The 25,108-nt window shown below is 41.0% G+C and overlaps 2 protein-coding genes across 18 annotated transcripts in view; one reads left to right on the top strand and one right to left on the bottom strand.

Annotated features, from left to right (window-relative positions):
* The window catches only part of LOC110013423 (uncharacterized), a 401,209-nt gene that overhangs the window by 131,694 nt on the left and 244,407 nt on the right, over positions 1–25,108 (top strand). The window lies entirely within an intron of this gene.
* The window catches only part of LOC105358153 (uncharacterized), a 150,421-nt gene that overhangs the window by 104,853 nt on the left and 20,460 nt on the right, over positions 1–25,108 (bottom strand). For 4 of the 8 annotated variants that reach the window (XM_078934583.1, XM_078934577.1, XM_078934576.1 and 1 more), the window contains exon 5: positions 12,315–12,578. In XM_078934583.1, the coding sequence (XP_078790709.1) occupies positions 12,315–12,578 (264 nt within the window). Of the gene's footprint in view, positions 1–12,314; positions 12,579–13,022; positions 13,306–14,026; positions 14,162–25,108 lie in introns of those variants that run through there. The other 4 variants (XM_023965640.2, XM_023965638.2, XM_023965644.2 and 1 more) reach the window with 4 other exon arrangements.

Raw genomic sequence — 25,108 nt, 5'->3', positions numbered from 1 at the left:
AAACTCCTTAAAAACCGGTAGGTGGCAATATTGCACATGGAAACTTGTAAAACCAATGCAGAAGACAGGCTCAATGTGGGCGGGGTTAACATTCCACAGCGTGTTCACATTCCTCAGCGTTCCAGTATTCCACTATGTTGTGCAGTTCTGCAGGCTGCAGATAGGGGTAGTTGAAACACACTGAAGGCATTGGTTACAGGCGCATTTCTTAACTTGTGGAAGTGGAAAGTAGGGTTGGGCGATGTCCCCTAAATTGGCAGTTGACGATGGTTGCAGCCAACCATCGGGATGGACGATGATATCGTCGGGGGGGGGTGTTTGTTATTATATAAATATTATTCATTATTTTACTTTATTACTTTATTTTATTTCCCAAATAATGACTCATCTGCGATGATCCAGTCTAAACTGAGGGAAGTGACTTAAAAAAATAAAATAGAAAAGAAGTGGTCCGATCCTGCGTTTGATTAGACGTGTCTAGCAGAGCAGACGGACTTACAGTTTTGTGTATTAGGGGAAGTAAGGATGCTTTGTTACGTGTGGGAGACTTAGGACTGTGATCCGTCCCGCAGCTCTACGTGAACGAGCAACCGGAATTTAGGAGACGGGTCTCCCGGTAAAAGTGAGTCGGGGCAGAGCTCGGAGCGCTAGCTGACGCAGTGTGTAAGCTTCGAAGCCGAAAGGCCGCTCAGTCCTTAGAAACCGTTCACATAATCACGTGGATTTGTGTTTCCAGTCGTGTCCCGACAAAATAAAGGCTGATGTCAGTCCCACATATTTACGTGCAGCCTTTCCCGCATAAAATTTATGTTCATGCTAATGTTGTTAGCCCGTACTGGCATACTGCTAATAAGTTAACGCAGACTTTTTCCGGCTCCGTTTTTCAACAGAAGAAGCACTGACCACGGAGTAAAATTAAAATGATGAGCGAACAGGCGCTTCATAATAACCGTAACATTAATAAAAGCACGTTCAGGAGATCATCTCGTATATTACCGAGCTGACGTATAATGTAGCCGCTCGGCGAAACTAAGTTTCGCTTCCGGTTTTTAAAAATACTACTACGCATGTGCGAATGATTTATTCCGACCAAAACTGTGACCCATGTGAACGTTTTTATAGTCTTTATAGTCTTTTTTTTTTTTTAAACTTTATTTTCAGAAATTTTATGATACAAACTTAAACACACAAACCTGCACAGTAACCCTCCCACCCCACCCCAAAACATAATAATAATAATAATAATAATGAATAACTTTAGAACAAAAAAAAGAAAAAGAAAAAAAAATAAAAAAGAAAAAGGAAAGAAAAGTGTACATCCATGACAGAAATTTTCAAATGTTTTTCTCTATTCTCTCTGCAGAAACACAAGTACCCATGCATATTTAAACACTTATAGACCCACACAGATTCACACACTTATGTACGCATACCTCTATATCTTCACGTTTAGGTTATTAGGCTAAAACATGCAAAGAGGCTTCAGCTTAGACTCACATTTTTAACATAATTTGTAAAGGGTGTCCAAATTTCCATAAACTTTTCACAGCTGTTCTCCCTGCTGTATCTCAATTTTTCCAGTTGCAACACAGAGAGCATTTCTCTAATCCAGCCATTAAACGAAGGAGGTTTATCTGATTTCCACTGGAAGAGGAGAGTCCTACGGGCTATTGTTGTTGCAAAGGCAACTGCCCTCCCTTTGAATTTAGAGACATTGACTTCAGGGGGCAAAACCCCAAAAACAGCAGTGAGTGGGGAGGATGGAACCTTTGTCTCACAAATCAGTGAAAGGACCTCAAAAATATTTGTCCAGAAACTCCTCAGTGAGATACAGTTCCAGAACATATGTCCTAGAGAGGCTGGACTTTGTTTACATCTTAGACATGAAGGACTGACATCAGGGTAGATCCTAGAAAGTCTTTCATTTGAATAATGAAGACGATGTAACACTCTAAATTGAATAAGACGGTGTCTGATACAAATAGAACAGGTGTGAATCCGTTCCAAGCAGAGTTGCCAGGATGTTTCTGAAAATGTAATCTCAAGATCTTTTTCCCATGCCAGCCTGGTCTTGCTCAATGAAAGGGGTTTAATACCCTGGATCTTGTTGTAGATTTTAGATATGTTGCCCTTTGTATGAGGGTTTAAAGCAAGTAAGTCGTCCATGGTGTCAATGTGGCAGGCTTCTGAGGGATCAAAATATTTATTAACAAAACTTCTGAGTTGGAGGAATCTGAAAAAGTGGGATCTGGGAATATTGTATTTTTCATGTAGTAATTCAAAGGGCATTAGAATGATTAGAATTTTGGAAAAAAGGTCCTTCAAAAATACCAGCCCATTTTTGTGCCACATCTGGAATGCACCATCGATATGGGACGGTGGGAAAAGGGGATTATTAACTATGGGAGAAAAAGAGGAAAGACGAGTAAAGCTAAAGTGCTTTCTAAACTGAAACCAGATTTTTAGGGAATGTTTTAAAACTGGATTAAGAATCTGGGGATGTGAAATTATAGGGATTGCGGAACTCACAATTGAAACCAGACCAACTGTTGACATGCTATTTACCTCCATTTTAGCCCAGGCTGGACCCTGGCTACTACCCCATGTGGAAATCCAATGTGGTATTTTACTAATGTTTGCCGCCCAGTAGTAAGCTATAAAATTAGGTAAGCCTAGACCTCCGGCAGATGTTGGCATTTCCAGAAACCTCTTTTTCATTCTTGGAACTTTTCTGCACCATATGAAAGATGAGATCATATTATCTATTTCCCTAAACATTGTCTTTGGTATAAAGAAAGGGATCATTTGGAAGAAATATAAAAAACGGGGGAGGACAGACATTTTAATTATATTTACTCTCCCGGCTAAAGAGATAGGTAATGAAGACCATCTCGTCAGATCTTCCTTGATTTGTTCTGACAAAATCTTTAAGTTGAAATGGTAGAGGTCTTTGTAATTGTGTGTAATTTTAACACCAAGATAAGTAAATTCCTCAACTCTTTTAAAAGGAAAGGGGGTATAATCTATTGCTGCTGCCAATTCATTGATTGGAAAGAGGTTACTTTTGGAGAAATTTATTGTGTAACCAGATATTTTACTATACGAGTTTAGTATGTTAAAAAATGCTGGGATTGATTGCTTGGGGTTAGATAAATATACTAAAAGATCATCTGCGTACAAGGAGACTTTATGAATTTCATTATGTCTGAGGATTCCACAGATCCTGTCTTCCATTCGTAGGGCAATGGCCAGAGGTTCTATGACCAAATTAAAAAGAAATGGTGATAAACAGCAGCCCTGTCTTGTTCCACGATACAGCTGGAAATAGTCAGACAATGTAGAATTAGTAAATACTGATGCCATGGGTGTAGAATAAATTGTTTTTATCCAGGAAATTACATTATGACCAAATCCAAACTTTTCTAGAGTGGCGCATAAAAATTCCCATTCTACTCGATCAAATGCTTTATCTGCATCTAGCGAGATGACAACTTCTGGCTGGTGCACGGAATGGGAAGTGTGCAGCACATTCAGCAGGCGGCGCATATTATAGAATGACTGTCTACCAGGTATAAAGCCTGATTGATCTGGATTTATTATTTTAGGGATTACCGATTCAAAGCGACGAGCTAATACTTTAGTGAAAATTTTATAATCGCAGCACAGTAGACTGATGGGCCGGTACGAGCTGCACTCACATGGATCCTTTCCTTTTTTGGGAAGAACAGTGATAATTGCCTGGTTCATAGTTTGTGGCAATTTTTTAACCGTGTGGATTTCCTCAAAGAGTTTACATAAAAAAGGGGACAATTTAGAGGAAAATGTTTTGTAAAACTCTGTTGGTAGCCCATCTGGGCCAGGTGTCTTACCGTTTTGCATAGATTGTATCGCTTGGGCAATCTCTTCAACTGAAAATTTAGAGTCCAATCTGGCTCTGTCCTCAGGGCTAATCTGTGGGATTATAAGAGGGTCAAAAAAAGTCTGGATCTCGGACGGGCAAGCAGAAACTTGGGAAGTATAAAGGCTTGAATAGAATTTTTTAAACTGGTTATTTATGATCATGGGCTGATTGGACCTTTGTCCCTGTCCTGTATTGATCTCACTTATAGTGCGGTTTGCAGAGGATTGTCTAAGTTGATGGGATAGTAGTCGGCCAACCTTCTCACTATGCTCATAATAGGTTTGTTTTGTTTTAAGTAGTAACCTCTCAGTTTGTTCAACAGAAATATTATTAAACTCTGCCTGTAGTAGTAGTCTATCTTTATATAAACAGGGACTTGGCGAATTGGCGTACTTCTGGTCTACTACTTTAATTTGTTGGGACAAATCTGCAAGGCGGCGACCATTCTCTTTTTTCTTATGAGCTGCAAAAGAGATAATTTGTCCCCTGAGATAAGCTTTCAGTGCCTCCCAGATAGTAGTAACAGACATTCCAGGTGTGGTATTAATTTGAAGGAAAAAATCAATTTGGTCTGATATGTATCTTTGGAAGGGTTTATGAGACAATAACATTGGATCCAAACGCCATGTGCGTCGAGGTACTATGTTTTCTGGGAAGGTTAGGTCAAACTGAACAGGGGAGTGATCAGAGATCACTATACTATGATATTGACTATTAGTTATTAAAGAAAGGAACCTTTGGTCAATTAGAAAGAAGTCTATTCTAGAATATGACTGGTGGACAGGCGAAAAGAATGAATATTGTCGGGAAGTTTTATTGTTTTGTCTCCAGGGATCAAATAGTTTGTAGGAATCCATAAAAGATATGATTGAGTTTGCAGATTTGGATAATTTAGGTGGGAACTTTGGACTTGATCTGTCAACCTCTGGCTTCAAAACAAGATTAAAATCTCCACCTAATATTAAATGGTGTGTGGTTGTCACAGGGAGGTTAGTGAAAAAATTTATAAAAAATTGTGGATCATCCCAATTTGGGCCATAAACGTTAGCTAGGATCACCTCCATCCCAAACAATTTCCCCTCAACTATGACATATCTACCTTTGGTGTCAGATACAGTTTTTGTCTGTGTAAACGGCACACCTTTTCTGATTAGTATGGCTGTACCTCTAGAACGATTTTCATATTTAGAATGGTAGGTTTGACCTATCCAGCCTTGTTTTAATTTTGAATGTTCGTTTAAGTGTAAATGGGTTTCCTGCAGAAAAATGATGTCTGGTTTGAAAGTTTTCAGGTGGGAAAAGACTCTTCTGCGTTTAATAGGATGCTGTAAACCCTTTACATTCCAGCTAATAAAACGAGTTGGATCCGAGGAACCTAATTTAGGTTTACTCATAAAGCAATAAACAAGGAGAGAGATGTGTCTGACATGGAGTACAAAGTAAAAAAATAAAAAGATAAGATAAAATAGAAGCAATAAAAGTGTAAAGTAAAAAACAGTAATGTAAGATCCCCAAATGAGTGCCGATCTCCCCAGAACAAAAAGAACAAAATAGTGGAGATCGCATCCACATTCCCACTACACGGAAAGTTTGCACTAAAGTGCTCAGGGTGCACTAGCTCACCTGCTAAGCGGAGCAGAACAATAAAATTCCACCCAAATAAACAGAAATTTAAGTGGATAGAAAAAAGGCACGCATAAAGACACAACCAAAGCCTGCAAAAAAAAATTTTGGAACCTTTTTACCTGATTAAGCCTCTAAACCAAAATAAATATATAGGTGTGCATATAAACACAGACATGAACACAATTCCCTTTTCAAACTCACATAATGACAAAGAACGTAGTGTAAAGCTATAGGGAAAAGAGTATATGCTCGCACATTTGAACCAAGTTGAACTTGTTTTAAATAACTTGAACTTAGTTCAATGCTGCACAGTCTAATACTCTTCAAATGCGAATGTTGTGTTCTTTATCACCTGCTCAGCGTTGTTTGATATTTTGAGTGATGTATTTTTGGGCTTCTTCTGGTGAGGAGAAGGTTTTTTCCTCGCCTTTGTAGGTGATTCTGAGCCGGGCTGGGAAGAGGATCCCAAACCGCACGCCCTCCACCCCACGAAGCTGCCTCCTCACGTCATTGAACGCCGCGCGGTCTTTTGCGGTTTTTGCAGTGTAGTCTGGAAAAACTGAAATAGCCATACCATCCATTTTGATCTGCTGTTTTTCCCGTGCGAGGCGAAGGATGTTTGCACAATCCTGGAAGTAATGACAGCGGGCCACGATGACGCGCGGCGGCTTCCCCCGCCCTGGAGCCGGGAAGAGAGCGCGGTGCGCCCGGTCCAGCCGTGGCGCCTCTTTCAAACTGAAAGCCTGTTGAAGCAGCGCTGCAATGGAAGCTGTAGAGCAGATCTTGTCCTCCGGTACGCCCACCAGTCGGATGTTGTTTCTCCGTGATCTTGCCTCTAGATCCTCGCATTTATTTTGGAGATTTTCAACTATGGCGTTAAGGCGGTGCACGTCGTTCTGCAGCAGTGTAACATCGTCTGTGCAGGTGGAGAGGCTTTCCTCCATCCCTCTCACCGTGGCGCTGAGCGACGTCAGCTCCGATGTGACGGATTCTCTGTACTCCCGTATTTCAGATCTGACCGCGTTTATGTCCGCTCTCACAGATGCCAACTCGCTTCCCAAAACATTCCGGACTTCGGTTTTAAGAGTATCCACCAGGTCTTTCCGAAGGGATGACAGAATATCCTGCTTAATAACTTCGGTGTGGGCCGCTAAGCTAGCCGCCACTAGTTCCTCCTCACCTGCGGAGTCTTTGCTAGTGGGGGCTGCAGGCTGGGTCGGTGTGGCGGGCCTCACCTGTAAAAGAGTTGTCTGCTTTCCTCTCGATGGTTTTCCAGACATTTTAAGTATTTATTTCGTGTCACCGCAACTTTAAACAAAGTCCAGGCTAGAATTTACTCCTCAATCGTGCCAAGAACTATACTTTAAGGCAATTATTCCGCTCCGCTCCGCAAAACACGTCTCACTCCATGCTCTGTCAAACCACGCCCCCTTTATAGTCGTTTTTATAGTTTTCTGGGCCCATGTTGGATTCTAATTCGATCAATAATCCTTATCAAGATATTTTGCACATGTAACCGCGGCTTATGGTGTCGACTCGCAGCGTGGCGGGGGCGTGGCATCCCGATGGTGTCTCTCCATCGGGATGTCAGTCACCCATCACGATGGACGATGGTATCGTCACAACCCTAGTGGAAAGAACACGGGATTACCATAAACCTGCCACGGCTAGGTGCTCTTCGCAAGATTTCAGACAGAAGAGTCAGAACAATCATCAGAAGGGTTCTCCAACAGCCCAGGACCATTCGTGGAGAGCTTCAGGAAGACCTGGAATCAGCAGGTACCGTTGTTTCAAAGAAAACAATGAGTAATGCACTCAACCGCCATGGCCTCCATGCACGCACACCACGCAAGACTCCATTTTTGAAGAAGAAGCATGTTGAAGCTCGTTTGGAGTTTGCGACACAACATTTGGATAAACCCATGACATTCTGGGAGAAGATACTCTGGTCAGATGAGACCAAAATTGAACTCTTCGGATGTCATAAGACACAACATGTTTGGAGGAAAAATGGCACCGCACATCACCCCCAAAACACCATACCAACAGTCAAGTTTGGAGGTGGGAGCATCATGGCGTGGGGCTGTTTTTCAGCATGTGGTACTGGTAGACTTCATATCATTGAAGGAATAATGACTGGAGAAAAGTATGGAGACATTCTTGATCAGAATCTGCTGTCATCTGCCAGGCTGCTGAAGATGAAAAGAGGGTGGATCTTTCAGCAAGACAACAATCCCAAGCACACAGCCAAGGTAACACTAAACTGGTTGAAGAAAAAGAAAATAAAGCTGCTAGAATGGCCCAGTCAATCACCAAACTTGAATCCAATTGAAAATCTTTGGAAAGAACTGAAGATCCGGGTTCACAGAAGAGACCCCCGGAAGCTTGAAGAATTGAAGGCGGTTTGTGTGGATGAATGGGCCAAAATCACACCCGAGCAATGTATTCGACTGGTTTCTCCACACAGGAGGCGTCTTGAGGCTGTAATCACCAACAAAGGTTTTTTCACTAAGTATTAAATAAATTTCATTAAGCGTGTTCAATACTTATTCCCTGTGCCATTTCACTTTATTACACATAACTTCATTTATGGACATAAATGTTTGGATTTCTTTCTATGTGTGCATTACTTGGGTTGATGCCGACATCTGGTGAAAATTTTGTGTCAATAGCTCGATTAGAAATATGTTTTTTGAGAGAAATGTTGACGTGTCCAATACTTATTTTCCCCGCTGTATCTAGTAAGAGTGTGCCAAAATATTGATATGGTGCTATATCGCGATATTTAATCCCGTGATTGATTCTCCAAGCGTCTTTGTCAAGTATCGACCTTTTATTTACGGTTTGAAGACCCTGTAAAACATTATATTAATCATCCTTTGGTAAAACGATTCTTCGGAGGGTAGGTAGGGGGCGCTCGTTGCATGATTGGCTGTCGCGGACGGACGAAGAAGAATACACAATCAAACAAAAATGGCAGAAGGGAAAAACAAGGAAATAGCGAGAGCAGCAAGTTAAAAGACGTGCCGGCTGCATTGAAGCTGCATCACCCGGAGTTGTGTGAGAAAGCCGTGGCTGTCGCTTCCCTCTTGGAAATACTGAAAAAATGATCCCTGCACTGTACGCCCAGACCAGAGCTATGGTTGAGATGGTGCTGGAAACAGCAGGAGTGTCATTCCTCCCCTTTGACCCCCCTTCTCGTCAAAGCAGCGGTAGATGAGCGGCGTCTTGACGCTAAAAAGCCTGTGGTTCTCCAGAACAACATGAACATATAAACATACATCACATGCAGCTTTTCCCCTAAAGTTTTGTTCACAAAGATGTTTACTTTTAGATGCACTTTAAGTTCATGTATTTCATCCCTGCTAATTTATTTTAAAAGCAGTTTATTTCTTAAATAACTTACAGGAAAGTTCATAGCTACCCGTTTTTTTTTTCTGGGAGAATTTTATTTTTGTTTACACCCCAATTGCACTAAATGGTGTCATTAATTTTTAACAAAGACTCTATAATTTGTTCACAGAATTAATATCTGATTCACAACTGTAAAATAAGCAATGGCTATGGTTTTGTTTTTCAAAAGTTAATACATATGTGCCTGGCAGCTACTTGACTTATTCGTTTTTTATCCTGTTTTCAGCAATTTTGTACTAAATAATGGCACTGCTGTTCATGTTCACAAATGTTTAAACCGAATTGTACAGATATTTTTTAAAATGAAAATTGTCATTGTTTGTCAAAGACAGAGTATTACTGATTTCAGCAATGTTACACAAAAGTCTGTTTTTCATTACACCAAATAGGACACAAGTTGTTCATTATTATTGTTTAAAAAACTAAAAAGAAATGGGTAAATAATTTCCAAAAAACATTTTTTCCAAGATCTTTTTCTTAAAGTTTGACATATCGTGAGTTTTTAGAGACGATATATATCGATTATCACATCATCGCTATATCGTAATAGTATCGTTAAAGTGAGCAATGTATCACAAATTGCAACGTATCTTGAGGTACCCAATGATTCCCAGCCCTAATATCCAGTGTAATTCAATATGTTCAGTTCTAGCCATGGGTGCAGTGAAACGCAAAAAAAATGAAAATTGTAGGAGTTAAGTGCCGAAAACGGCGGAAGATGAGTGTAATAAATAAAGAGAAACAGGAAAACAAAGGGTTGAATGCTTTACAGCATTAAACTAAATTAATTTCTTTGTAGCATTCCAACAATTATACTTTTTCCATTGCTTACTGTGTTTCTGTTGAGTCAGAATTGCAAATGGAAATCTTTCAAATTTTAAATGTGCTCACATTTATATGTTCATATGAAATTTTACTTTTAGAACATCAATCTGCAGCAAATTTCAGACTCAAGTTTGCTCCTACAGACGTGTGCTTTCAGATGAACGTGTCCTCCTTCTCCTGCTTTACCACGTTGCTCCTAGTGACCTCCTGGTAGAGCCCTGCGCGGGACTATTTCCTTCATCCCGCTCCCGCCCAAACCCGCAATATGTATGTCCACTCCTTCCGCACCCGCAAAACTCAGAGAATTTATTCCCGCACAGTAATAGAGATGCATTGATTTTGTATCGTCTGCCATCCCGCAGGAAAAAAACACGCATTTGTATTGATATTATTAAAGAGATTCATGTCCCTCCTCCAGCCTCATCTTTTCATGCATTCCTCTTTTGTGTAATTTGCAACTTAATTATTAAATATATTTTCACAAATCCTGTTCGGTAAAAGTGTGCGTGTGTCCGCGCGCAGACAGACGGCCTGAAGCGCGCTGAACCAGCTGGTAAAGATGCAGGTGAAAGTCATTTGAGTTCATGGAGGGAACAAAAATTAATGGTTCAACAGAGCTGAAAATCTATGAATTAATTTTTTCCTGACAGAAAAATACTTTTTTTTGGCTTCAGCCTTTTCCAGTTTTTACTGATTTGCAGATCTGAGAACAATGCGTGACTCACGATGAACCTCGTTTGAGGTTCTTTTCATCAATTGACATCATGTCCCTGCCAGGCAACCTGCTCCTTCCTTATCCTGCGCAGTGTTGCCGGATAGATTCACAGCTCTTTGATCCGTGTGCTGCGCCAGAGCGCCCCGACTATCGTGTAAACCTACGATGACCGTATTTTGCGCTCTCTGTGTAGAATACACTGGGAGAGCGGGGAAAAACAACTCTCAGCTACAGAGGATGAACAGGTGAACAGGTAGAGAAGAAAAGCAGGTAGAGAGGCGGGGGAGGGGCTTTAGCTTCAAACTCTGTCAGAGAGATGGAAACACAGGCGTCAGATTCAGACGCAGCTTTCACTGCGGGGGTTGAAGCAGAGACTTTCCCTGGGATGATTTTATGAACTTAAACATGGAAACATGATTACCAAGTAGAACTCTTCAAATAATAAACCTGATGTCTCCACATTCTTCGTGTCTACCATGCATTGATGCACACATCGCTCCATGCAGCGATCAAACCATAACTTTAGCTGGTAGCTCCGCCTACACGCGACCGCGATATCAGGCCTTAAAGAACACACTGCACACCCCCAACAACAGGTTAGATGACAGAGGCCATTGGGCGTCTCTACCTGGTGCCTTCACGGAGCTTCAGTACATAAGACTCCAACAGCCGCACGGCCTAACGTAGTCCGCTAATATATATTCATGAGATATTCATGGCAGCACTGATCCCGCTTTTTTTTTTTTTTTGCCCGCAGCACAATTCAAACCGCAGCACAATTCAAACCGCCCAATCCCGCAACCTCCTGGGTGGTGTTTCTACCAAAACATGAAAAGCGTTCTCCAGCCTTGAAGAGACAAACTTATTTTTACATGATGCCCCTTCGTCTTATTCTATTTTATTTTGTATTTTGAAGATAGATTCCCCGTTTAGACTGAAGTTTGAAGAGAAAAAGAATTTCAAATTTCCATGTATGTGAAAACATCATAGAGATTGACAATAAGGTTTACTTTGACTTTTGACTTTTAAGTAAAGGTCTTTAAAATATTACCAACAGATTAAAAACCAGAAAGAGTTGGAGCAACTCTGATGTGGATGAGGTAACATTGTATAATTCAGGAGCAGCTTCTCCAAACTCTCTGCTGCCCTTTAATTTAAGTCTGGAGTGAAGAACTTTGGGTCAAAGATTTTATATTTCTTCCTGGAGCACATGGTTTAAGTAACTCTTTAATAAACCTTCAATAAACACAATGGAACCAAACCATTCAGAGTTCTAAAATATATAAATAAAACTGTCAACTGGATCCTAAAATGAACAAGAAGCCTGTGAAGAGCAGCAAGTATTGAGGAGATGTGGTCATTTTTATCTTCCATCAGTCACTATAAAGGCAGCTGCATTCTAACAGGGTATAAGAAGGGCAAACCCCTCAACTGACCGTCTCTCCTTGCACGTTATCATCCTATATAATACCACCTAAATTATTTGCGCTTTTATTTTTTAAAATTGTTACCATAATTCCTTTAATTTAGTTTAATGAATAACTGAAGCTTTTTCTAGCCTTATTCTAATGTAATTGATCAGAGACAACTGAATCAAAAAGGTAAAACACTAAGATCCATAGACATACTGGTTAATGCAGTAATCCAGTTCAAGATGCTCAAGCATGTCAAATTTATAAGATTAGGAAACTCCTCCACACTCACAGAGGAGCTGCTCAGGCTGGGGAGTACAGAGTCACTGACAGCAGCAGAAAACAGGGACTTTTCTCCTCCTTTACTTTGTTTCTTAGGAATAAAAAGCATTCTTTGTCAGAACAGTTACAGTTTACGTACCTATTCTTTCCAGCTTTATGACAGGAATCATGGTGATGTTCCTCTGGTGATGCTGATGATCCAACAAATCAGACTTGAACTCCATCTTCACATCAGTCTCCTGATTCAGGAACAGCTGCTCTCCCTCCTGGTTACTGCAGAGTTCCTCTGGTTCTTCTTTAATCTGTAGAGGTTCTGGTTCTGCTTGGTCCAGACTGGAATGTCTCTCCCGTTTATGGAGGTGCCATTTATTCTCATCCTCACACAGATGCTGCTGTTGAACATCTGGGGGTAGAAGCCACAGAAAGATAATGCTTAAAAAAAAGAGAGATGCATACTCACAGAGTTTACTGCTTCACCAACAAAAATTATATTAAATAGATCACAATTTTAAGTTACAAAGAACGTAAATTAAATAAAGCCACCTCAGTGGCATTGTAGCTGTTGTATACAAAGACACAAAATGCATTATTTAACAAATTTAAGACAATTAATAACACATAAATATAAGCACAATGGTACAGGGAAAGAGTGAAGTGAAGTGAAAAAAGTGATGTTTTAACCCTATTTTAATTACATTTGAGGAATACTGTGTGTTCTTTTAGACTAACAATTGCTCCTACAGATACTCATAAACACAGATGTGCTTTAACCCAATTCATTCATTTTCCTTATCACTTCAGAATGAAAAAAAACAGAAACTTATCTGATAAGTGATACTTCACATACCTGTTTTGTGTAAGTCTGTCTCAGCATTTCTGATCCCCAGGCAGTACTGATAATGTGACAGTTCCTTGAACTGAAACATAATCCTTTTACAATCTCTGAAATTCTCTTCACATTTAGACTTTAATTCTGCATTTACATCAGCATCCTGATTCAGCCAGAGCGACTCTTCCTCCTGATTAATGCACAGTTCCTCTGGTTCCTCTTTGAATTGTGGAGGTTCTGGTTCTGCTTGGTCCAAACTGGAGGCTCTCTCCTGGTTAGAGCTGTCATTCATCATGTACTCCTTGCATAAAGAAAAACACAAAAGAACAAACTAATTTAGACAAGAGTAAAAATGTTATAACCATTTCAAAATTGACTGTTATAACATGAAAAGTCTAGTTATACGGTAGCTGTATTGGGTTTAGTTAGGATCAGCTTGAAGTCAATAAAAATTCAGATTGTAAATTTAAAAAACTAATGTATGAAAACAGTTTTAAACTCCAAAGTACTAATTGTAAAGTTAAAGAAATACTAACATTTGGAGAAAAAATATTTTGTATGTTTTGAAACTGTTTGAAAAAAACCTCTAAACCTGAAGCTGTTACCCAGTGAAAAAAAAAGTTTTTTAGTATCAGATGCTATTTTGTATTTTCAACATTTGCTTTTCTGTTTCTTTCACTCCTGGCTTTCAGTCCTCAGATTATGGTTTCAACTCAAAGGAGGAAAAGGTAAGACAAAATCATTGACAAAACCATATTTGGCACAGTATATCGTTTTAACCTCTGTTTTAATACCTATTTAAATGGATGATCAAAGCATTTATTATACAGAAATGCCCTTTAATGCATCATGGTCACGTGACGATGGCGCTATGCATCGTCTTTGACTGGATGTTAACGCGCTGAGCAGGGACAGGGTTCAAACAACAGTTTTCAGAATCTCTCTTAACAACTAGATTGAATGCATATCTTCAAACTAATTTTTTACTTGTGGATGTTTTAGACTTTCACAGAAATACATACCGCCTCTTAGGAAGTTTAACTACTGCTTTAAGACGATTTCCATCGATCTTTCCTCCTTCCGAAGATCCTTTACAGCAAAACACTGCGTGAACTAACCAGACCTAAACAAAACGCCGTAACTAAACCGGAAACGATTCGCTGCTTTCACATCTAGTTACGAGCATCACCGCCCCCTATGGGCAAGGAGTTTTGAGGGGGGAAATTAAACTTGTTTTAAAAAAAATTGAGCTTTCCTGGCGGTATGAATTAACAACATATGCATGCGTCCGTATTATGAAACAAGCTCTTTGAAAAAAAAAAATATATATTTTTTTATTTTTCCCACTTACCAACCCAACTAGTAAATCAGTCTGGCTATGTACAAAACATTTTGTGGAAACAGATTTTGATAAGACTGGCCAGACTGTTCGCTTGAAACCCGACACCAAACCGTCTGTGTTACACAAATTGATCACTCACATGAATCAGTAGAGTAATTCTTATTTATTTTTTTTCCTTCTTTTTTTAAGGGTAAATCTGTTGTTAACTTTTGGACTTTTTGTTGACTTATTGTTGATTTATTCTTATCATTTATTATTCTTATTGAATTACTATTGATTTTGTATTATTATTAATTATTGTTTCATTATTATTATTGTTGACTTATGTATGTTATTATTATTATAATTGATTTATTGTTGGGCTTTTTTAAATAATTTAAATTACATGTCAAAGTGGTCTAAACCTTCTACATGTTTAAAAATTGTTTTTAAAAATTCTTTGAAATATCTTTCTTTTGTAAGAAGTCCTGCAACTATGCATTTTTCATTAAAGTTTGAGCTTTTAAGGCTGACTGTTTCTCTTATTTAAAAACAACAAATGATGTATATACAGTGAGGTCAATAAGTATTTGATCACCCTGTGATTTAGCAAGTTCTCCCACTTAGAAAACATGGAGGGGTCTAAAATTTTTATCATAGGTGCATTTCCACAGTGAGAGACAGAATCTGAAGAAACATTCAGAAATCATGTTCTACGATTTTTAAAAAACATTTTATTTGTATATTACTGTGACAAATACGTATGTGATCACTTGAGTTAAAAAAACTTTAATATTTGGTACAGAAGCCTTTGTTAACAATTCCAGAGGTCAAACGGTTCCTGTAGTTCTTCACTAGGTTTCTACTCACTGCAGCAGGGATTTTGGCCCACTCCTCCATACAGATCTTCTCTTGATCTGTCAGGGTTTGGGGCTGTCGCTGAGCAAGACAGAGTTTCAGCTCCTTCCAAAGATTCTCTATTGGATTTAGGTCTGGAGACTGGCCAGGCCACTCCAGAACCTTGACATGCTTCTTAGGGAGCCACTCCTTGGTTTTCTTGGCTGTGTGCTTTGGGTCATTGTCATGCTGAAAGATCCAGCCACCACCCATCTTCAACGCTCTGACGGAGGAGAGAACCTCTAAGGAGGTTTTTGCCCAATATCTCACAATACAGAGCCCCATTCATCCTCTCCTTAATACAGTGCAGTCGTCCCTGTGCAGAAAAACACCCCCAGAGCATGATGCTTCCACCCCGTGCTTCACTAAAGGTATGGTGTTCTTGGGATGATGCTCTTCTTTCTTCCTCCTCCAAACACGCCGAATGGAGTTGAGACAAAAATGTTTTATTTTGGTCTCATCTGACCACAAGACTTTCTCCCATGACTCCTCTGGATCATCAAGATGGTCATTGGCAAACTTCAGACGGGCCTTGACATGGGCTGACTTCAGCAGGGGAACCTTCCATGCGATACATGATTTTAAACCATGACGTTTTAATGCATTATTTATAGTAGCCTTGGAAACGGTGGTCCCAGCTCTCTTCAGGTCATTGACCAGCTCCTCCCGTCCTGGGCTGATTCTTCACCTTCCTTAGCATCTTCGATATCCACGAGGTGAGATCTTGCGAGGGGCCCCAGTCCGAGGGACATTGACAGTCATCATTAGCCTCTTCCATTTTCTGACAATTGCTCCAACAGTTGTTCTTTTCTCACCAAGCTGCTTGGCCCCGTAGCCACTTCCAGCTTTGTGAAGGTCTACAATTTAGTCTCATGTCTTTTGACAGCTCTTTGGTTTTGCCCATGTTGGTAGTTAGACTTCTGACTGATTGTGGGGTGCACAGGTGCCTTTATGCAAGCTAACCACCTCAAACAGGTGCTACTAATTTAGAATCATGAACAGAGTGGAGTTGGACTATTTAAAAGCAGAACAGCAGGTCTTTGCTGGTCGGAAATCTATCTGATAATCAAGTGATCAAATACGTATTTGTCACAGTAATACAGTGATCCCTCGCTATAACGCGGTTTACTTTTCACGGTTTCGCTACTTCACGGATTTGCATCGGGCATTGTGTTCTGCATTCTGATTGGCTAAAAAGTCACTCCACTTCTCTACCTGTGCATCAATAACGTTGCAGTTTAATATGTACACGTAGGTAAAACAGCTTGCCAAATTTACAACAGATACCTGCAAATCATCCAAATTACGTACATGCAAATCATCTTGCAATTTCGAGTTTCTCTAAAACCCATGGAAAAAAGGAGCGACAACAACAACTGCCAATCACTGTGTTCTTCTCCCGAACAAACAGAGCTGCACCGCGGGCTTTAGCGAAAATGTTTTTATTTCTTTTTAGATTATTTAATTGCTTCAATTTAGTTTAATTGTGTCTGTTGGCCACTTCACCTTAATCCTGTTTCTTAAATGTTATGACTTCTTAAATATAACATAAAATAATCCAGACCTTTTGAGAGAAAAGTGTTTCAGTTAGAAAGATGACTTGGACCAAACTCTGGGATGTTGGGCTGTTAACAAACACAAACTTTGAAGGACAACTTAACTGTTTACCTCTGATTTCATCAAGAAGATTTAAAAACTGTTTAATGTGGTTTCAAGACATTCAACTGGGAAGACTCATGTACGCTGAAGTGACTCAGTTTCAGTAAAAAAAAATGGCTGTAATTGTTTATATTTTATTGTTAAATGTTTTTGGTCACAGTTCAATATTTTTCCAATTGTCCTGCTTGAAGTGTATCCGCGCTGTTTACATTAATGTGCACCCCAGCCCCTTTGTTATCATCTCATATGTAGCTTGTTTCATGCAGCTTAAAAAAGAAGACATTAGTGTTATCCTGTTGGGAAGCATGTTTCTATGCATCAGCCTTTTACTTCCACCTGTTTCATTCTGTCTCTTAATTAAAATGATAAAGAAAATGGTATTTGACATTTCCTTTTCAAAAGAATTTTAAAATTTCAAAATTCAATTAGAAATGTCTAATTTGACAATTAAAATGGATTAACAGAAATATTTTTTCATTTTCACAATGTAACTCCATTAAATGACTCAACAATAAAATAAAAAATAAATCCTCCAAATTGCTTTTTTATTTTCCACTTATAAACCGCGTATTCTGTGTCATAATTAAAATGAAAATGCAAAGAGGGGATTGCATTTTCGTTTTTACATCCACCCTGCGAAAACTGTTGCATAATTCAAATCCAGTCAGCATTTCCAGGAGGGAGGCGGGGCGATTACGTCAGTACTTTAATGGTCCTATCATCTCATTGTCCTCGAACAGCAAAATCCGCGGTAAGCACCAGGAAACGATCGTCAAAAAATGCTTTTATTACTGTTGTGATAATTATTAAGGGCCTGTTCGCTCATAATTTTTTTAATCCGTGCGGCCAGTGAAGAAATCATTGAAGAAAAAAGGTTCAGAGCACTGTCTAGTGGGTCTAGATGACCCAACTCCCGACGTTAAACTGCCTAGGATAGCACTTGTCAATTGAAACTTCCACAGGCAGCATCCACAAAATAATTTGTAAAACATTGAATTTGGCCCCTGTTGTCTCCATCTGCTGGTAAAAGTAGGTCACCACAACAAAACAAAACAATACAAATTTCTGCTTTTTTGGCTTTAATACTTACGGTATATTGTTTTTTGTTTAAAATATTGATTTTAAGTAGACAGTCTTTTTTTTATATAAATGCAAATAATTGGATATTTGGTATTCCAAAGGATTTTCTTCTCTAAAATTTACCATTTTTAAAAAAATGAAGGATTACTAAAAAAATATTTTATTTCAAGTGTTCCGATTTGACATTTAGATGATGGTCAGTAGGGGGTGATTATTTATCGACTTAATCAATGAATCAATTTCTATTCCCACATCTAACCAGACTGATCTGAGGTCAGTTGTTAATCATTTCAAAGCCGTACCCCGTTACCAGGGGTCAGGAACCTATGGCTCTCGAGCCATATGGCTGTTTTGATGGTCACATCTGGCTTGCAGACAAATCTTTAATTATAAAATCGTTTTTTCATTAGACCAGTACTTCTCGGGCGCGATGCGATGCTAGAGGGGCGCGCAGTAGTAGCGGTGCTTGGAGAGAGAGAAAATCTTAGAGCAAAAAAAAATCTGCGCCACCACTATCAGTTTACTTTTATCTGTTATTTCAAAGAGTTTGTAATAGCCTGAAACCTGTGAATTGTCGTGCCTGCAGCTGCGCGCTCCCGTCTCTGAGAAAGAGCGCGCAGCTGCAGGATCGGGACGGGTGAGGAAGAAATGGGGGGGGGGGGGGGGGGTATTGGGTACAGGAAGCAAGATGAATCGCGCAGGTATTGTCACAACTTAAAACACGCTGTCCGTCACATACTGCAGCCTGTGAGTGTGTGTTTGGCTCCACGTGTGCATGTGAGCAGTCTTTCTCACATCTAAAGAACATTCAGACCAACCTGCGATCGTGTTTACCGGAGTCTCAACGCCTGCATGAAGCTTAAACTCACCACGTATCAACCGGACAATACCATCAGAAAAACTACCACAGAGCACCAGAAGTCCCATTAATGCTGAGAAATACTCATCATTTATTAGCAACAGCATGAAGATGTTATTAAAAAGAATCCACAGACTTATTGTACTTTAAAAGTGTTGAAATTACATCAAATGCACACATTCACTTGTATATTTAGTTTTAAAAATATTGTAGCGGACTGAGTTTAACTGGGTGGCTGTTGGGTTGCGTGATAAGTTCGGGAGTTCATTGAACGCATCATGCAGAGATCTGATTGGCCCTCAGTTCTGTCGCTCAGCCTGTCGTTGGGGAGTTTGGACCAATGGGGTTCAGCTATGGGAAATGGGAGAGCTGTTACGGCAGTGAGGGAATATAAAGTTGGGAGAAGCGCTCTCATCTCGGCGGGAAAGATTGAGGAATTGCTGAATTTATTGTACGCCGTTTGTTGCAGGTCTACAGTAACAGAATAAAGAACCCTAAAAGATGTTAAGTCTCCATGCCTCAGTGTGGGAAAGGGATGCTACATTATTGTATGGCTCTTTCGAAATTACATTTAAAAATATGTGGCGTTTATGGCTCTCTCTCTCTCGGCCAAAAAGGTTCCCGACCACTGCCCTATACCCTTATAAAACCGTTTATAAAAATCTATTATGAAAGACATTCGGAAATACCATTTGGATTGAGGCACAGTAGGTTAATTTAACCTAAAAATGACCGAGCGCATCAGAGCGAACAACACGTGATGGCAGCAAAAAATGATCAGTGCACCATTCCAGTCCGATGTGTGGAAACATTTTGACTTAAGCAAAGACATGAGACCATAGAGTGTGGTAGAAGGTTTTAACAATGTTCCACTTGGATTATTTTTGATGAGGGAAAACAACAATGGACTGAACTTTATCAAAGTAAAATGTTAATGGATTTACCATTTATTCTTGTTTACTTGTTTGCTTGTTTACACATTTAATTTACGCTTGATTATCTTGTAAGAAATAAAAGGAATCTGGAAAATTTCACCTGCACTGTTCAGTACCAGGTTTCCCTTGTGCTATCTTAGATGACCCCACCCTTGCATTGATGTGTTCTCGCTACCATGACAAAGGTGGAAAGATTTCATGTAATCCATGGACCCCCAGTGAAGATCACAAATCATTGAAGAAAAAAGGTTCAGCGCACTGTCTAGTGGGTCTAGATCAGTGTTTTTAAAAGATTCAAAAACTGTTTGATGTGTGTTCGTTGTTGTTTCGAGACGTTAAGAGGAGAAACTCTTTGTGCGCCGAGATGCTGTCACTTTAACCCAATGTATCATGGGAGATGTAGCACAATAACGGCCGGAGATCGCTTCTCTGAGCTTCATTGTTTTGTTCACTTGTTCCATGGTCTGATACCGAATTCTGTGGAAAGCTACACCGCTAAAGACGAGCTTTAGCTGGTGTTTTTGTTAGAACTGAGCGACTTTATTAGCCTAATCGGAACAAGGAAGTGAAGACTTTAACCACTTCTGATTGGTCAGACTGATGACATGTGATCAAGCCTTCAAGAATGATTGGTGGAGACAGTTAAAGGTGCGGAACTTTTCAGAAAACAGCTTTAGTTGCAGCTAAGTGGTACCATCATTCTTATCAAAATGTCTGTAATAGAATTGTAACGAGAGTCACCTGTAGGTGTCTCTATACCCATTGTTCAGGGGGTTTAAAAAGGAAGTTGACGTGTGGTTGCTATGGAGCTAGCTTCCTGTGAGAAAGCCGGTTAGCTCAGAGAGCAGCGTGAGTTGGCTCGAGCAAAGAGTGCGGTAAGACTGCTGTTATCCTTACCTGTGGATGATGTTCTTAAGCAGTGCTTGATGCTTTATTTTTTATTTTATGACAGGATCACGGCAGAGGTAGATCCTGCTCTTCTGGGGGTTTTAAAGACTGGGCGTGAGGTTTTGCGACGCACCAGGTATTTTACACTTTTATCACAGCAGAGGTATATTTTAAACAAATGGTAAATTATTTTTTATCAAATGTTTTTAATATGGTGCTTCTTCTGTTTTTAGTGTTGGAATACTGTGCCCTGCTGTCCTGTTTAAGTTTATGTTTTGTACTTTGTCCGCTCCTGACGGAGCTGTCCCAGCGTGATTGACTAATCAAGTGCAGGAGCGGACTATTTACCCTCTGTTCTGTTTGTCATTTTTTTTAGTCACTTCCCTCAGGTTTCACCCCGCATGTTATTTTGGTGGGTGCCGTATCCCACCGAGTGCTGTGCATCACATGTTTTTATTTTTTATTGTTGTGCATGAACTGTGTTTTTTTTTTTGTCTGCATGCTCCTGTGGTGTCAGTGATACGGTCAACATTTTTATTGTACTCATGACGGGGTTTTTGTATTAATAAATCTTCGTAACCTGCTTTGTCGTAGTTTTCCCTTTCTTGGCCCCTGCAACATTTGGTGTTGTCGGCAGGATTAAAAGGGGAAGTGCCTAGGCTTTTCTGTGAAATTTGCAGATTTTTTGTTTTATTTTTGAGGATAGCAGGGGCAGTATCTTCTCAGGAGTCATGGAGCCTGAGGAGCAGGACATGTCTCGGCGGATAAAGGACCTGGAAAGCGAACTTGTTACCTTGAGAGCAGCAGCTGCAAACCATGGAACATCACCTTTACCTGGAACTTCAAGTGGAAACATTGAGACTGTAATACAAACACCTGTGATATATGTGCAGCAGGACAGAAAGCTGCCTATCTTTTGCTAAGAATGACCTTGATGTTGGCTGCACGAATCTAATGACACATGAGATCCCTTTATTAGACGAAACAGCCATACAGTCATACCGAAGAATTCCTCCCTCCCAGTATGAGCTGGCACGCAGTCACATTCAACAGTTGCTACAAAGCCAGGTCATTCGAGAAAGCAGCAGCCCCTACGCATCACCCATTGTGCTCGTGCAAAAGAAGGATGGTGCTCTGAGGATGTGTGTAGACTATAGGCAGTTGAATGCCAGAACCAGGAAAGATGCATTCCCCCTGCCAAGAATCGACGAGTCCTTGGATTCCTTGGCCGGAGCACAGTGGTTTACGACACTTGACTTGGCCAGCGGATACAGTCAGGTGGAGGTAGCTGGAAATGACAAGGCAAAAACTGCTTTTTGCACACCATTTGGTTTATTCGAGTTCAATCGTATGCCTTTTGGTTTATGCAATGCACCTAGCACTTTTCAGCGCCTCATGGAAAGACTGTTTGGGGACTGTCGTTTTCAGTCTGTGCTGTTGTACTTGGATGATGTCATCGTTTTTTCCTCTTCCATTGAACATTTGCAACGTTTGGATCAAGTTTTCTCCCGTTTAGATGCGCAGGGTTTGAAGGTAAAGCTTTCAAAGTGCCAGTTTTTTCAGAAACAGGTGAAGTACTTGGGCCATGTGGTGTCCGCAGAGGGGGTGTCGACCGACCCAGAGAAAGCAGCTGCAGTCCGTGACTGGAGAAGACCAGCTAACCTGGCCGACCTCAGATAGTTTTTGGGGTTTGCAAGTTACTATAGAAGGTTTATTGCTGGATTTGCAAAGATTGCCTCTCCATTAAACCATTTGGTGGCTAGGCTCCTCCCTCCTGGAAGAAAGGGTAAGACGCAGAAAAAGCCCGTGGATGAGTTCTGGGACACAGAGTGTGAGCAAAGCTTTCAGGAACTGAAGACTGCTCTAACAACTACTCCTGTTCTTGCTTATGCAGACTTTCAGAAACCCTTTGTGCTGGAGGTAGATGCTAGCCATGCCGGCTTGGGGGCTGTACTGTCCCAGGAGCATGGGGGCAAGCTGCGCCCCGTGGCTTTTGCAAGTCGTAGCTTGAAGCCTGCTGAGAAGAACATGAACAACTACATTTCCATGAAGTTGGAGCTGGTAGCACTGAAGTGGGCAGTCACTGAAAAGTTTCGCGAGTATCTGGTGGGGAATGCCTGTACGGTGTTCACTGATAACAACCCGCTAAGTCATTTGGCAACAGCAAAGTTGGGGGCTACAGAGCAGAGGTGGGCATCTGAGCTGGCAGTATTTGATTTAACCATCAAATATCGCCCAGGTTCCCAAAATGCCAATGCCGATGCATTGTCGCGTCAGCACCCAGTGTTGGAGTTGTCAGAAACTGAGCCTTTGGGAAGTGAGAGGGATTTAGGGGTGCAAGCTGAGATAAGTACCTTACCTGGGTTGTCTCCTTCAGACCTCTACACATTACAACACAAAGACCCTGTCCTTGGCCCCTTCTTGAAATACTGGGAAAGGGGTAAAATACCAGATGCTAGACAGAGGCACGAGTTAATTAAACCGGCCAGGGAATTGATAAGACAGTGGAAGCATCTCCGGGAACATGAGTCAGTGCTCTACCGCTGCATTTACAGTTCAGATGAACAGGGAGAAGTTAATCAGTTGGTGTTGCCTCAGTCTTTGCAGGAATCCATTCTTCACTCCTTACATGACGATCATGGCCATCAGGGTACCGAACGGACTCTGCAGCTGATTCGGTCGAGGTATTACTGGCCAAACATGTATACGGATGTGGAGAAGTGGTGTAGGAGCTGTGAGAGGTGCGTAGTGTCAAAAGCATTACAACCAAAGGTTAAGACCTTTATGGGCTCAATGAAAGCCTCTCGACCTCATGAAGTTCTGGCGATAGATTTTACTGTGTTGGATCCGGCTACTGATGGCAGGGAGAATGTTTTGGTGATGACAGATGTGTTTTCAAAATATACACAAACGGTCCCTACAAAAGATCAAAGAGCTAGCACTGTCGCAGAGGCATTGGTGAAACATTGGTTTCAACTGTTTGGTCCCCCAGCCCGCATTCATTCAGATCAGGGGCGGAATTTTGAAAGTAATCTGGTGCACCAACTCTGTAAACTGTATCAAATTGACAAAAGCCGCAAAACCCCTTACCATCCCCAAGGCAATGGCCAATGTGAACGTTTTAACCGCACGCTGCATGACCTTTTACGGACATTACCACCTGAGTAGAAATGCAGATGGCCTCGCCACCTTTCTCAAGTTACATTTGCCTACAATACAACTGTCAATCAATCAACTGGTATGACCCCATATTTCCTGATGTTTGGCAGAGAACCGAGGTTGCCGGTAGACTTTTTGATGGGAAGTGAAATGGAGCATGATCTTCCTTTAGACGAATGGCTTGAAGAGTATCAGAGCTCCTTAGCTGTGGCCTATGCAGCGGTGCAGCAGAAGATGGAAAACACCAGGGCGCAAAGAGACCTGAAAATGCAGGGTCAGTGTCTGGCCCCAGATTTTGATAAGGGTGATTTGGTGTACACAAGGAATCATGGAGTTAGAGGAAGGAATAAAATCCAAGACTTTTGGGACCCAACTCCCTATCAGGTTGTTCGCCGGCCATCTCCACAGGGGGTTGTGTATTCGGTAGCCCCTGCAGGTCAGGACGGTCCCCTGCGACAGGTTCACAGGGCAGAGCTACGGAATGTCCCTGAGAGGAAGCCGGCGGGGGAAGCCTCAGTGAAGGGGGAGGTTCCGGAGCATGCACAGGGGGGCGTAGGTGGTGTTGATGATGGTGCTGAGCTCCATTTGGATGACTCATTGAATGTAGACGATGAGGAGGTACCACCTCAGATACAACCTCCTCAAGGTCAGGAGCTCACGGAAGAAGCTGACAGGCCACTAGTTTGTGAGCCCAGGAAGTCAACCCAAAAAACTGAAGGACAACATTCTAACCCACATAAATTGCCTATATCAGCAAAGGTCTCGGTGGACCCACATCGTCGGGTCGACGATGTACTTTGAGGGGGAGAGATGTAACGGGAGTCACCTGTAGGTGTCTCTATACCCATTGTTCAGGGGGTTTAAAAAGGAAGTTGACGTGTGGTTGCTATGGCGCTAGCTTCCTGTGAGAAAGCTGGTTAGCTCAGAGAGCAGCGTGAGTTGGCTCGAGCAAAGAGTGCGGTAAGACTGCTGTTATCCTTACCTGTGGATGATGTTCTTAAGCAGTGCTTGATGCTTTATTTTTTATTTTATGACAGGATCACGGCAGAGGTAGATCCTGCTCTTCTGGGGGTTTTAAAGACTGGGCGTGAGGTTTTGCGACGCACCAGGTATTTTACACTTTTATCACAGCAGAGGTATATTTTAAACAAATGGTAAATTATTTTTTATCAAATGTTTTTAATATGGTGCTTCTTCTGTTTTTAGTGTTGGAATAATGTGCCCTGCTGTCCTGTTTAAGTTTATGTTTTGTACTTTGTCCGCTCCTGACGGAGCTGTCCCAGCGTGATTGACTAATCAAGTGCAG

Source organism: Oryzias latipes, chromosome 17 (assembly GCF_053564925.1).
Source record: "Oryzias latipes strain Hd-rR chromosome 17, Olatipes_Hd-rR_3.1".
NCBI classification, from domain to species: domain Eukaryota; kingdom Metazoa; phylum Chordata; class Actinopteri; order Beloniformes; family Adrianichthyidae; genus Oryzias; species Oryzias latipes.
This window is presented reverse-complemented; position numbering and strand designations above follow the sequence as displayed.